General features: G+C 49.2%; 1 protein-coding gene across 1 annotated transcript in view; it reads right to left on the bottom strand.

Annotated features, from left to right (window-relative positions):
• Window positions 1-10,565, bottom strand: part of Rbpms2 (RNA binding protein, mRNA processing factor 2) — a 31,702-nt gene extending 21,137 nt beyond the window's left edge. The window contains exon 1 of the mRNA XM_035443351.1: window positions 10,485-10,565. Coding sequence (XP_035299242.1) covers window positions 10,485-10,565 — 81 coding nt within the window. The remainder of the gene's footprint in view (window positions 1-10,484) is intronic.
• Between the last annotated feature and the right edge of the window lie 3,975 nt (window positions 10,566-14,540).

Genomic DNA, 14,540 nt, shown 5'->3' with positions numbered 1-14,540 from the left:
CTTGGCTCATGAATCCATGCCCATTTCCAGACCTTGATCTTATTATGCCAGTCTGCTTAGACCCCAGTGGGAAGCAGCCTGAGGCACCCAGGGACAAGTAGCTCTCAACTTGTGACCAAACAAGAGAGAAGCAGTACCTGGCAGAACACAGAGGGGGGATGGTTTGATGCTGTGGTTAGTCCTAAGCATGGCTGGTTTTAAAGAGGTGAAAGGAGCCAGCCAGCCATGGTAGCTCACACCTGTAATATCAACACCGTGGAGGCTGAGGCAGGAGGATTGTCATGAGCATTTGAGACCAGCCTGGGAATTCTAAGACAGTGTAATACCAACACTCTGGAGGCACACACCTTTGATCCCTGAACTGGGGAGGCAGAGAGGCAAAGGCAGGTTCATCTCTTTGAGTTTCAGGCCAGCATGGTCTACATAGCAAGTTCCAAGGCAGCCAGAGCTACATTGTCAAACCATGAATGAATGAATGAATGAATGAATGAATGACAAATGAACAAATAAAAAGTAAAACTGACAAATTGCCACCTCCATCCTCTGTATATGAGCAGCACTGGGTGCACTGCTAGAACAGGTGCAGACCCCCCCCCCGAGACCACTGGGGCTGCAGGCTACATAATATAGCAAGTTTTCCTGATATAAAAACACTCAACAACTTACAAAGATACCATCATAATACCCGGATATGAAATGATCACCGCAGGAGAGACTCCACCAAGAAGAATCAAGATACTGGACTCAGGCTTCACCTCCTGATCAGAAGGCAACTGTCAACCAAACTCAGAAATGCAAGAAAGGCCCTAAGAATTATCAGGAGGGCAGGGTGTTGGTGACACACGCCTTTAATCCCAGCACTCGGGAGGCAGAGGCAGGCCTAAGTTCAAGGCCAGCCTGGTCTCCAGAGCGAGTGCCAGGATAGGCTCCAAGCAACACAGAGAAACCCTGTCTCGAAAAAAAAAAAAAAAAAAAAAAAAAGAATTATCAAGGGTGAAGTCCCAGGCCCTGTCACCAACTAGGACAAGTGGCTGCAGGCCTTCCTCCCTGTCTCAGCTATAAACAACAGTTCCCTCACGCTCCAACATTCTAAAAGCCCAAAGTTTTCCTTTCTAGATGGCCTGACACCATTTGTCTCAGACAGGCCCTGAATTCAGCCACTCAAATAATTCTCCCCTCTCAACCTCTCAAAGCATCTAGGACAACAGGTATGTAGTCTGAACTCATACCACCAGATGCTGTTTATGCTCTGCACAGAGAGCAGTAAGGACAGCAGAAAAGAAAGAACCTCCTTTTATAAATGGAGGGAGAGGAGAAGGTGATTAAGACTCAGGGTAAGGGTTGGTGGGGCATGGTGGTGCACACCTCTAATCACAGCACTTGAGAGGCTATGAGGTCCAGGCCAGCCTGGTTTACAGAGTGGGTTCTAGGACAGCCAGGGTTACATAGAGAGACTCTGTCTCAAAACACAAATAAACACAGGGTAAGATGCAAGCATTGCCCTTTATCCCTCCTCCTGAGAGCCTCAGTGATTCCTTCTGCCCACAAGAAAGCAAAGGGACAGTGTATACAATGGGACAGAGAGCAAGGCAAAAGCAAGGTGGTGGGTCACCGCTGGGCCACACCCTGACCTCAGTGGCCAGCTATTTTTCCTTTGGTGTGCTCCAGGGAGTAGGATTCTGCTTGGGTCCTAAGCTTGGGCTTGGCACAGTAGGTTACTCTCACTCCTCCCATGGAAAGAAGGCCCGCAGTGGAGCCACTTGACGCGGGGTGGATGGAATGTAGCAACATGGCCTGCAGACCCAGGACTTATAAGGTACTAAGAAAGGACACGGGGAAAGAGCAAGCAGCATGCAGTGGTAGGCAGTGGCTGTGAACCTAGAGACACAGGCTCCCTGGAGTACAGTGCTCTGAGGACTCGCTTCCTCTGCTTCCCACAGAGTTCTGGGGTGACTCAGTGGAGCCCCAACTCACCAACCAGATCTTTCCCAGGCAGTTCCTGCCCAAATGACAGCTTATTCCACAGCTTGCAATAACTATCACTAATTCAGACCTGGTGGGCAAAAGCATCTGTCCTATTGTTTTGACTACCCAGCAAAATTCAGCCCCCAATTACATATCCTCAGAGGTTGGCTGTGAGGGTGTGTTCTGAGATTTGATATAGCAAGTGAAGGAAGCATATATTGGCCCCTGTTTTACAGACAAACCAGCTCCAGGATTAGATGTCCTGTGGCCTAAAGCTGAGGGTAAAGTCCAAGTTGCTTGGAAAATTTGGGGTTCTTCTCCTCTAATCTGTAAAACATACCCTAGAGTATTGACGATGTATAAGAGTGAAAAGGGCAGAGACTGGGGACAATCAGTCTAGGGTGATAGCAAGTTATCTAAGGAGAGAAACACAGATGGTCATGTATAAAGTACCAAGTAATGCTTCAGACCTCATCCTCTAAGCTATTCCTAGCCTCAGGAGAGAAGACTTCATGTTTTATGAACACAATCAGTCAAAGCCTGCCATGTGCACTGACCTATGTCTCATTTAGAGAACTAGAGCTGACACAAAGTGCCACACTGTGCAGAGTTGGTGCTACAGCAGGATGCTGGAGACAGACGTGATGGGGTCCTGATCGTCATGTGGCTCCAGGCAAAACCAGAGGCCACACCTAGAGGCAAGGCTCCCTGGGCATTAAAGGAAGTCTCACAAGCCCACCTACTGCCCTATTCTGCTTGCTGCTGTGTGACTGGCTATCATGAAATATCACTTGCCTGTATGCCTAGTGCCTTAGTCACTGTTCTGTTGCTGTGAAGAGACACCATGACCAAGGCAACTCTACAAAAGAAAACATTTAATTGGGCCTTGCTTAAAGCTTCAGAGGTTTAGTCCACTATCATCATAGTAGAAGCATGGCAACACACATGGCACTGGAGCAGTAGCTGAGAGCTACAGCCTGATGCACAGGTCAATAGTGAGAAAGAGAGAAACACTGGGCAGGATATAGGCTTTTGAAAACCTCAAAGCCCACCCCTAGTGACACACTTCCTCCAATAAAGCCATCTCCTAATCCTTCTAATCCTATCAAAGAGTTCCACTCCCCATGACTAAGCATCCATATGGCAAAGAGTGGCCATAGTCAGATCATGGAGAGCTGACATGGAGCTCAATGTGGTTACTGCCTATGACCAACAGCAGAACAGAAATAAGCAACTGCCAGACAGGCTATGCCACTACATGGCAATTTAGCTCAGTTCTGGATAGCTTTGAGTCAGGGACTGCCATCTCCTCCCCTCTCCATCTGTCCAGGACCCAATGGGATAAGTGGCTTAAAACAAAGAAAAGACAGCAACAGCATCTTCAGCCCATGCTGCAGCCCTACTTCTGGAAATTAGCAACAGCAGCCCAGAGAAGTTGGTAGAGGCCAGCATTTCCAAACACTCAATGGGGTTTAAAAGCTGACTCTCCAAGTAGCAAACCAGCCAAGCTGCCCACATATAGAGAAGGACATAAGGAGATCCCACAGAATATCTCCAGGATGGCATTAGTCACTTGAGAGCCAGACCATTTATTTAAGATGCTTACAGTGGTCTGTGGCAATGGGATATGAAAGCAGTCAGCCCCATGTTAAGGGTTATGAGTGCTGTAGAGAATTTTAAATATAACCGATTCATTTTCATTATTCCCAGATGATGGCAATTCTAAACACATATGATAAAAAAAAACTTTTGGCTGGAGCTAATGCCTCACTGTCTTCTGCCAGGTCTTAGGTTGCCACCAACCCAAAACACACGGCCTAGATTCATCCACTAGGTTCTTCTACTTCTGGGACACAGACATGACCCAGAGCACAACCCTCAAAATTTGTGATTACATCAGGGCAAGGTGACAATTTAATGCCTGCACTCCAGAAGCAGAGGGAGGCAGATTCTGTGAGGTTGAGGCCAACCTGGTCTACTCAGCAAGTCCTAATACAAAGACCCTGTTCTCAAAACAAAAAGTTTTCTATTTTTTTTTGGGTGGGGGGCTACAAGGATAGATGCTCAGACAGAATATTTGATTGGCAAGTACAAAGTTCTGGGTTTGATCATCAGCACCAGGAAAAACAACTGATTACAGACACCTTTTTTTGCTCCTCTCCATTCCACTTCACCAGCCCTAATGTAAAACAGAAAAGGTACAATATGTGGTTAAGCACTAACTCTAGACTCACCACCTAACAGCCCTGTAAAAGCAAACCTCTCTTGTCCCTGTTTCCTCTTTTATAAAAGTGATAATGTAAGGACTTCTCAGTGCTACTGTGAAAGTAGGACTTAAGATGGAGGAATACTCAGCCCAAAGCCAAGGGCACACACTACAGACAGGCTTACTCTTAGCAATCTAGCCTCTCTAGAGCAGAGCAGACAGATACAGCCTCAACAACCCCTAAAGAGGAGAGGAGACTTGACCTCCTTACAGACTCCTCCTGGGTCCATTTGCCTGGGCCATGCCTAAGTAAATGCCTAGATGTATAGAAGACTTCCTTCATCCCTGATGTTGGTGGCACACGCCTTTAATCCCAGCAGTCAGGAGGCAGAGACAGGTGAATCTCTTCGAGTTCAAGGCCAGCCTGGTCTACAGAGGGAGTTCCAGGACAGGCTCCAAAGCAATACAGAGAAACTCTAGAAAAAAACCAAAAAGACTTCCTTCTCTCATACTGAAAAGTTTGCCAGCAAGCAGCAAGATGTCCCAGGGTCTTTTCAATGTGTGTTGTTGTTGTTGGGGGAGGGGCTGTTTTGTTCTGGTTTTGTGATTTGTCTTCTTTTTTTCTCTGTGTAGCCCTGGTTGTCCTGGAACTCGCTATATAGAACACGCTATCTGCCTGCCTCCCAAATGCTAGGATTAAAGATGTGGACCACCATGCCTGTCCCTTTGTGGGGAGAAAGGGTCTCCGGTAGCCCAGGGTAATCCAACTGTGGTGCTTTGAGTGAGAATGGTCCTCATAGGCTCATGTATTTGAATGCTTAGTTACCAGGGAGTGGCACTATTTGAAAGGATTAGGAGGTGTGGCCTTGTTGGACACACCTGCATGCATCAGATGTAGCTCCCAAATATTTCTCCAGCACCATGCCTGCTGCCATGCTTCCCACTATGATAATAGACTAAACCTCCAAATCTGTAAACAAGCCCACCCCCACTAAATGCTTTCTTTCTTTCTTTCTTTCTTTCTTTCTTTCTTTAATATGAGTTGCCTTGGTCACGGTGTCTCTATACAGCAAAATAACACTGACCAGGACACCAACTTATATATATAGCTAATGACCTTGAACTCCCATCCCTCCGGCTGCTTCCCAACTGCTGGTATTTGAAGCATTCAACACCACAACTAGCTTTGTTTGGATTTGGTGTGTGCATTCAGGCAGGCTCTTGCTCTGTAGCTCTTGCTCTTAGAAATCCTTATGTAGCCCAAGCTGGCCTTGAACTTGGGACCATCTTCCTGTCTCTACTTTCTTTCATTCTTTTTTTGGTTTGGTTTGGTTTTTTTTGAGACAGGGTTTCTCTGTGAAACAGTCCTGGCTGTAGACCAGGCTAGCCTGAAACTCAGAGATCCACCTGCTTCTGCCTCCCGAGTGCTGGGATTAAAGGTGTGTGCCACCACCACCTGGCCTGTATCTACTTAAGAGCTAGAAGTACATGTATGACACATCACATTCATCTTTCAAATGTTTCTGATGTCTGAGAAAAGAAAAAGGGAGATGGGAGCTGGAGAGATGGCTCAGCAGTAAAAGTCCTTACTGAGCTTGCAAGATACCTAAATTCAATTCCCTGAACCCACCTGTAATTCCAATTCAGGGATCTGATGCCCCCTCCAGGCTTATATGGGCACTGTTCTCACAGTCAATGACTCACATAGACATATACATATACTCTATACATAACTAAGAAATAAATTGGGGGGATGACCAAGCCACACGCTGAACTCTAGAATTCCTTTACATCCATTTAGACCAATCATTCTCAACCTTCTTAATGCTGTGACCCTTTAGTACACTTCAGTTCCTCATTTTGTGGTGACCCTCAACTATAAAATTATTTCCAGTGCTACTTCATAACTGTAATTTTGCTGTTATGAATCATAATGTAAATATTTGATATGTAATCCCAAAGGGGCTGTGACACACCATTTGAGAACTGCTGATTTAGACTAACCTGGGCCTGTCCATCCCTGCAGGCCTAATACCCTCCTACTTACCCACACCTCAGAGATAAAGATTAAGCTCTAAGTTCTGAGAGGTGACAGGGCCCTGTTTCCTAACATCCTCTGAGGACACATCCTCTTATCCCAGCTACTATGAAAAAACGAGGGTAGCAACCATAGGTTCAATTGTAGATACCTTGACTACCATTAACTCCTGACATTCTACAATCTACAATAAAATTAACATAAAACTTGTTTACAAGATAGGAGTGATGGCTCATGCCTTTAATCCCAGCACTAGGGAAGCAGAAGCAGGAGGATCTCTGTTAGTTTCAGGTCATCCACGGTTACATAGTGAGACCCTGTCTTACTTACAAATAAAGCAAACTTCTTTAGAATCCAAATAGCACACTTCAATGACCTAAGGATGCTTCCAAATTAAAAAGTACTGTAGGTTAATCCCAGCACCTGGGAAGCAGAGGCAGGCCAAGTTCCAGGCCAGCCTAGGCTATTAAAAACAAAATTACTATAGGGGCTGGGATGTAGCTCAGTGCCAAATCACTTGCTTAGCACCTAAAACAAAAAGTAACTATAGCCAGATCTCCAAACTCATCAAATTACATTTTGGATAAATGTAACTTTTAAGTGTCAAACATACTGCAACAAAGTAGTTTTAAGTAGCATTGAGTGTAGTAGCACATATCTGTAATCCCAGTATTTAGAGGGCTGAGGCAGGAGGATCAAGAATTTGAGGTCTTGATGACTAAGCTACATAGTTTCAGGTCAGCCTAGCATTCTAAGCCAGCCTCAACAATGTAGCAAGACACTCTCAATACATAAACACCACACACACACAGCTCTCCAGAGACACTAATACCTAGCCATCCAGGACAACCAGTAGGATTATCCAGGAGAATCTAAGCAGGATTTTCAGGGTCTATGTGACATCATCTGGTGCTCCATGAAGATCCACCTGAAGGAGGATATAGCCTTAGACCAAACAGGAACTTCAGCTTCTCCCATTAATTCCCCACTGTCCTCTTTAGCCTTCAAAGGTTATCAAAGCTTTTAACACATCTCCTCAAGTGCAAGAAAATGGAAGTTTCCTCCCTCCTTTACATGCTCTCGGGCTTTTCATAATGTGTGCTATTTCTCCACATAGTAAACTACTGGTAGTTACCCAAATAAACCATGAGGTCTCATAATCCACACAACCCTCCTCTCCAGTTTTGCTTTTGAAATAGGACCTCACTATATAGCCAAGCTAGCCTCGAACCTAGGATTCTCCTATCTGTCTTAGGAGTCATCCTTTCCCTTTCTACTCACTAATAACCTCTGCTCTACTCATCCTCATCTCAGGGAGAGCTAACCTCTAACTTCCTGGTGTCACCACTGCCAGTCAAGTCCTCCTCACACACACAACCCACACCCCTTAGAACCAATCTTTCATCTGTATCCCAGAGAAGGAACCTGATATCCACAATATGGATGAAGCCCCTTGGGTAGAGAAGAAAGCAAGCAGGGAAACCTGACTTAAGCGGCAGTTCAAAGTAAAGAATTCTCCTAGAACTGAGAAAACACATCATTCTCCTGCAACCTGGTACTCTTAGGAAGTGAAGGGTTAAAAGTGGACAGTAGTTTTTACTTCTCTAGGCTTGTTATAGCTAATCAATAGATAATTGGGAAGAGCCAGTTTCAGCCACAGCAGTAAACCACCAATGTTAACAGTATTATCTGGATGCAGGTTCTTATATTTTTGGTTGTGAGCCTAGCCTTTAACGGCTAAGCCATCTCTCCAGCCCTTGATGCAGGTTCTTAAGGATTGTAAAACTGACTGCCTGGGACTGTCTAAACTAAAGGAGACTATTTTCCCCCAAGCAACCACAAGGAGACGGAGGTGAGAGTTCTTGGGCTACTGGTCAGAATGTTGCTGAGGGGAGACCAGAACAGACCTGGACACCAGGACATCACCAGCCCTCAGTTTTCTATTTAAAAACTTTCAATTATATCTTAATTTGTTTTCATGTGGTGGTCGAGAATGACTGCCAGGATGCACATGTAGAGACTAGAGGACAACTTCCAGGAATCCGTTCTCTTTCTTTCTACCATGTGGATTCCAAGGATCAGGAAGGTCATCAGGCTTGGTGGCAAACACCTTTACCCGGTGAGCCATTTCACTAATTCTATTTTATTTTAAAATATGAAATACTTCATGAGATTTAATTTCTTCTTTAACAGAGCCATGCTAATCTACCCTGTATTGTTCATACCCTGTAGTGTATGTGCTACCAAAATGAGGACCTGCTGAACACCCGAACTCTACTAAACACTAAATTCAAGCCCAAGTCCCTCTTTTGGTACCAACTCAGTGCTCAGAACCACCAAGGCTATAGCATACCTCAAGACCCATAGGAGAAAGAGTGGTGACTCTAATTTTTTAATATCCTACCCTCTCTCCCATAAAGGAAATTTTTAAATTAGCCAAGGTGCCGCTGGATGGTGGTAGCACAATACCAGCACTCAGGACACACAGGCAGGAGGATCTCTGAGTTCGAGACTAGCCTGGTCTATAGAGTTAGTTCCAGGACATTAGGGTCTACACAGAAAAAACCTGTCTCGAAAAAAACAAAAGTAGCCAAGGCCCCCATACTTTTTCCAACTCCTCAGTGTGTTCACATGGTTAATACCGCCCCCTCCCCACCAGTAGATCTGAGGATCTGGTCAGCCTTTCAATAAAAGTGTGAAGTCCCCGCTGAAGGCCAACCTTTTAATAGATGCAAGATTTGGGACCGAGCCTTGCACAGCTTGAGGAGACACTGCCCCCAAATCCGTTTCAGCACAAGAGAAGAGAAAACAACGGAGATCACAGACACACCAGCAAACAACACACATTCATCATTCTCCCCAATTCTCAAGGGAGATTCTAAAACCAGGGTAGATCAGGATGGGGTAAAGGACCCCAAGGCAAAGGGCCTACAGACATTAAGGTCCAAAGAGGGCAAAGCCAACAGAAACCAAAACCAGCCACCACTCCAGAGCTACTAGCAGAGAGATGGCAGGCCCTTCCTTCCCATCGTTTGAGTGAAGTGAATCATTACACATAATTCTCTGCCTCCTTGCCCCCAAAAGCACGATCCAAACCTAGATTATAAAGATGTCATATCATTGGTGCACTGAGGCTGAAGCAGGTCTCTGCTGGCCCTACCCAACAGCGGGCCATTCGGTAGCAATCCATAGCACAGCCAGCAAGAAACATTAGGGCCTCTGCGGTTTCTACCCCAGACCAAAGGGAAGGGCGCTAGGGCTGGATAACTGACCCTTGGTTTCCTGGGCAAGAAGCAGGCCAGGGCGGGGCAGGAAGGGTCTCTCAACCCTGGAGTGACAAAGCACACGTCAAAGGAGCTCCCGAGGTGCCCAGAAGCCTGTCCCCTTTCATATTAATTCTGCTTGCCTGCATGCCTAGATTCCATTCGCTGCTACCTTTAAAGTTTTTAGCCCCTACATGTGCGTGGTCCTCACCAGCCCAGGAAACCGACAGGCGCTGGCGGTTCCTTGACAGTCTCATAACCCCTTCTTTTCAGCACAGGGCGGTTGGACAAGATGATGTCACCTCTCTTTGGAGGATCCCACCCAGGACAGTTTGGGGTCCTAGCTTGGCTACTAGGTCAAAGGGCGAGAACAAGGACTACTTAGTGTTTCCAAATTCTCTCTTTTCTGACTATAACTAATTAAATTGCCGGCTCATCTCTGTAGAAACCCAAGTTCTGGGACTGACTGGGAGGAAAGCCCGCCCGCCCGCCCACTAAGTCTACAGCTCTGGAGAACCTAAGCTCAGGGCAGCTGGCCAGGCCTCCAAGGTCATGGGGAGGGGTCGGGGTGGGAAAGGCTGGAGGGTGAGAGCATGCTTCCCGCGTGCCCACCTCGATAATCCCTCTCAGCTCTCTCCAACCGGGGCGGGGGCGCCAGGCCACCCATGAGGAGCTCCTCAGCCCGAAGCGCGCGCGCAAGCCGGAGCGGGCGTGAGGAACCCGTGAGGCGCCGCAAGCCCACCACCAGGAGACACGGATGGCGGCCGACGCGCGCCCTCCTAGAGCCCGGGAGGGCGGGGAGACAATGCCGGCCCCGCCGGGCCAGTCCAGGCCGCACGCCCCCGCCAGCTGGACATGGGCTGCTCCTCCCCGGGGCGAAGGGCAGCGGCGGGAAGGCGCCGGGAGCGGTGGCCCGCAGGACCTCGCGCCGCCTCTGGCCCCGCGCGCCCTTCTCCCGCGCCCACCTCCGCGTGCGCCTCACGCGCGCCGAGCCCCGCGGCCGCACACCCACCTCCTCCTCCAGCGGGCCGCTGGGGCCCGTGCCGGTACCCGCGCCGGTGCAGTGCTCGACGTCCGGCTTCACGTTGCTCATGGTGAGGGGGAGGACGCAGAGACGCGAGCGGGACGCCCGGCCCCGAGGTGGGCAGGGGCGCGGCGCGGCGACCGGTGCGCCCCCGAGGGGAGTGCGCGCGGGCTGGTGAGGAGACGGGCGGCTGCCGCGTCGAGCTAAGGAGAAAGGGAGGGTGGTCACATTAAATTTGGCGGGTGCGGGAGGTGTCCGAAGGAGGGAAGGCACCGGGAACCCGAGCGAAGCCCGAGCAGCCGCCGCCTGCGGCTTTTCACTGCGGCCCGCGAGTGCGCCCGCGGCGGCGGCGGCGGCGGGGGGCGGGCGCCGGGGGAGGGGGCGGGCGCCGGAACCGGCCTCAGCTGGGGCCCGGCCCGCCCCGCCCCCGCCCCGCGGTCTCCGGGGGAACGCGCAGCCAATCCCCGTAGCCCACTGCGGGCTCGCCCCGGCCCCGGCTGCGACGCTCCGGCCTCTCTGCCTCTCTCAGCTCGGGCGTTTTCCCCTCTCCGCTCCCTCGGCCGACCCCCTCTCCCTTTCTCTCCCGCACTCGGCTCTCAAACACCACCACCACCCCCTCCATTCCCTTCCTCAAGACAAGTTTTTAAACTTTGATGAACTCTTTAAGAGAACTTTTCTTAAAGGAGCCGCGCGGGTTTGGGTGGAGCTTGAGGTGCCCGGCGAGTTGCATCCCTAGCCAGGGCTGCCGTGCTCCCGGTTCCAAGCCCTGACTTGGGTTGTAGGCTGTCCTGAGCACTCGGTTCACCCCCAAATCCCTGTGGGGTCCGGCCCAGCGCGCCTGTCTCCTCGCGCGCGGCCGCTGGGGGCCGAGTTCTGGGGGTGAAGGCGGGGAAGGGGGAGGGCGGCAAACACCTGATCTTGAGCCTGGCACGGAGTGGTTATGCTGAGTGACCTTGAGGAAATCACTTCCCCTCTCTGGCCTGAGGCTTCCAGCCGGGAGGGTGGGAATTAGAATACAGATTCTCCCCCCGCAGCCCCCCACCCCCGCCAACTCAAAAAGGAGTGGTAGGGAGCCTACTCGTTTTCAACTAGAGAAAGGGTACCTCGAATGACCTAGAAGGCTGCGTTCGTTACCTCCACCCCACTTTTAAGACTCCTCACGTCTGGCTCTTTTTCCGCTCCAATTCCCAGCCCCAGGGTGGGGGAGGGAAGAGCCGACTGACGCCTAGGGCGGGGTCACCTAGACTCCCACCCAGTGGTGGCGGGGGCGAGGCCTTAGGGTCGGGTTTTCTCCTGCGGAATAAAAGCTGACCAGGACCGATTGTAAAAACCCGCCCCTACCTTAAGTCTCACTGTAACAGCCCGACTGCCCTGCGGAGCCGCCGGAGCACTGGGGTCCTTTCCTGCGCCCCCAGATCATGCTTGAGCAGCCATAGATGAGAGGTGAGGGGAGTCGACCCGAGTCTGGCGTCCCCGGGTGCGATCTGCTGCCCCGACTCAACGCTTGGAACTTGGGTCTTGGTATCGGGATTTGGGACATGAGGCCACTCTCAGAGGAGGTGGACGTGAAAAACCTTGATTTCCACCCCAGAACCAGTTAGGAACCTTGACCTTGGGCAGTGGCTTAGTCCCTGAGAACTTCCCCTGTGCCGACGTGCCAAATACAGTTAGCTCCATCATGCGTGAGAGCTGAGCTATGGCCGGCCTTCCTTGTCATCCAAATATGCCATCTCACAGGTAAGTATATTGAGGTTTTTGCCAGTGATATATTCACCCATTTGGGAAATATTGTTGAATCCCTACTGTGGCCTTGGGTGAGGGGGAAGGGGATGAGTACTCTATACCTACTGATGGCACAGAATTCCCACCACACCCCAACCAAAGCTTGCTTGGTTCAGGCTCTGACAATCCGAGATAGAGGCTACACTTTCCCAGAGTTTTCGTACTCCCAGCTTCCAGCATCTCCAGGTGATACCAATCAGGTGAGTTCTCAGCTACCTCTCTACCCACATTTTCCCCTCGTGCAGATCTTCCCAAAAGGCCCTTGAAGTCTTCCTTTGCTAAAGAGGAATTCCCCTTGATCCCGCTGAAAAAAATCTGTAGCAGGGGCTTCTTCCAGAGGAGAACCTCAGCTCTCTCTCTCTCTCTCTCTCTCTCTCTCTCTCTCTCTCTCTCTCCCTCTCTCTCTTTTTCTTCCCTCTCTCTTCTGTCTCTCTCTCCCCTCTCCTCTCTCTCTCTCTCTTCTCCTCTCCTCTCTCTCTCTCTCCTCTCTCTCTCTCTCTCTCTCTCTCTCTCTCTTCTCTCTCTCTCCTCCCTCCCTCTGTCCTCGAACTCGATCTGTAGACCAGGCTGGCCTCAAACTCACTGAGATTCTCCTGCCTCTGCCTACATGTGCCACCACTGCCTGGCCCCAGTCAGTTTCCTAAACTTAGATATCCCCTATAGGATTGACTTGAATTTTTCCAATAGAAGGGCATCTTGTAGGTATGGGCTCCATTTTGTAGAAGGGGAAGCTGAGGCCCAAAGAAGTAACAAATAAGGCAGGGGCCCCCATCACTGCAATTTTCATGTTAGGAAGCTGGTGATGCTAACACACTTTGTAAATAATTTAAAATATGAAAATGGAGAACAGTCCTGCCATCTGATGCACAAGATTATTATATCCTTCTAGTCCTTTGTCTATGAATACTTTAAAAATTAAAAACCAAAATTATGTTCTATTCTGAACATACGTACACCTTACACTTTTCTTGTAACAAATTCTTCACTCAGTTTTTGGTGACCACCATTTTTTCCAGAAAGGGTCTGTTGAGTAGCTTGAACTCTTAATCCTTCTGCCTCTGCCTCTCAAAATCTAGGATTACATGCATCTATCACTTCAAGCCATTACACCCAACATGGAATTATTTGTGGGGTTGGGGTACACACATGTCCTGCTACTTATGGTGAGGTCAGAAGACAACTTGAAGAGATTTGTTTTCTCCTTCCTCCAGGTGAGTCCCAGGAATCAAAATCCAGTCTATAGCCTTGGTGGCAGACACCCTTACCTGCTGGACTGACTGACTGGTGCCTCATCCCTTCATGTTTACAGAACAGAGCTTGGAGTGTAATACCAACCAGGCATTTACAATCTCTAGCACTGGGGGGGGGGGGAGATAATTGCTTAACCCCATTATATGTTACCTTTTATTCAACATTACCATCTTTTTGTTTGTTTTGAGACAGGGTTTCTCTGTGTAACAACTCTGGCTGTCCTGGAACTAGCTCTGTAGACCAAGCTGGCCTCAAACTCACTGAGATCCTCCTGCCTCTGCCTCCAACTCCCAAGTGCCTGGTGTCCTTAGGATTTTTGATGCTGCCTACTGGATCAACCCTCATCTGGCTGGAAAAAAGAGTTGTGGGAGTATTAGTCTAGCTTCCTGCTTGGAGGATGGGAACTTTCACCTGTCTCTTCCAGCTGTGGCTTGAGTAGCTCAGCCTCCAGCAATCTCATAAGTGTCACCTCTGAGCTTCTCACATCTCTGTTCCTTGCAGTTTCCCTGTTCCAGCCTGCCCTCCTCAGTTCTCACTCTCCTTTCCAGATGCTCACAGTGCCTTCTCTCTTTCTTTTGACCCTGGGAATGCCTTGTTTTGGACTCTTGGCTACTTCTAATTCTGGGAAATATCCTGCTGGAGGAGTAGCCTCCTGGAAGAGCTTGACCAGTGGTTTTCCATTAGTAGATCTCCAACAAACTTCAGTTGACTATTCCTGGGGCTGCTTCTGTAAGATGCTTCAGGGTTATCTGGTGCCTACGTCCCTTTCTCGGATTTTCTATGTGTGTTTCTTGTTATTTATTTATTTATTTTGCTGCAGGGTCTCACTGTTTAGCCCCAGCTGACCTGGGGTCTATTATGCAGACCAGGTTGTCCTCACACTCAGAGCTCCATCTGCCTTTTCCTCCTGAGTGCTGGATTAAAAGTATGTACCTCCACTTCCAACCACAATGTTTATTTCCTTTTTTTCTTTTTTGTTTTTTTAGACAGGGTTTCTGTGTAGACTTGGCT

This window comes from Cricetulus griseus, chromosome 4, assembly GCF_003668045.3.
Source record: "Cricetulus griseus strain 17A/GY chromosome 4, alternate assembly CriGri-PICRH-1.0, whole genome shotgun sequence".
Taxonomy (NCBI): domain Eukaryota; kingdom Metazoa; phylum Chordata; class Mammalia; order Rodentia; family Cricetidae; genus Cricetulus; species Cricetulus griseus.
This window is presented reverse-complemented; position numbering and strand designations above follow the sequence as displayed.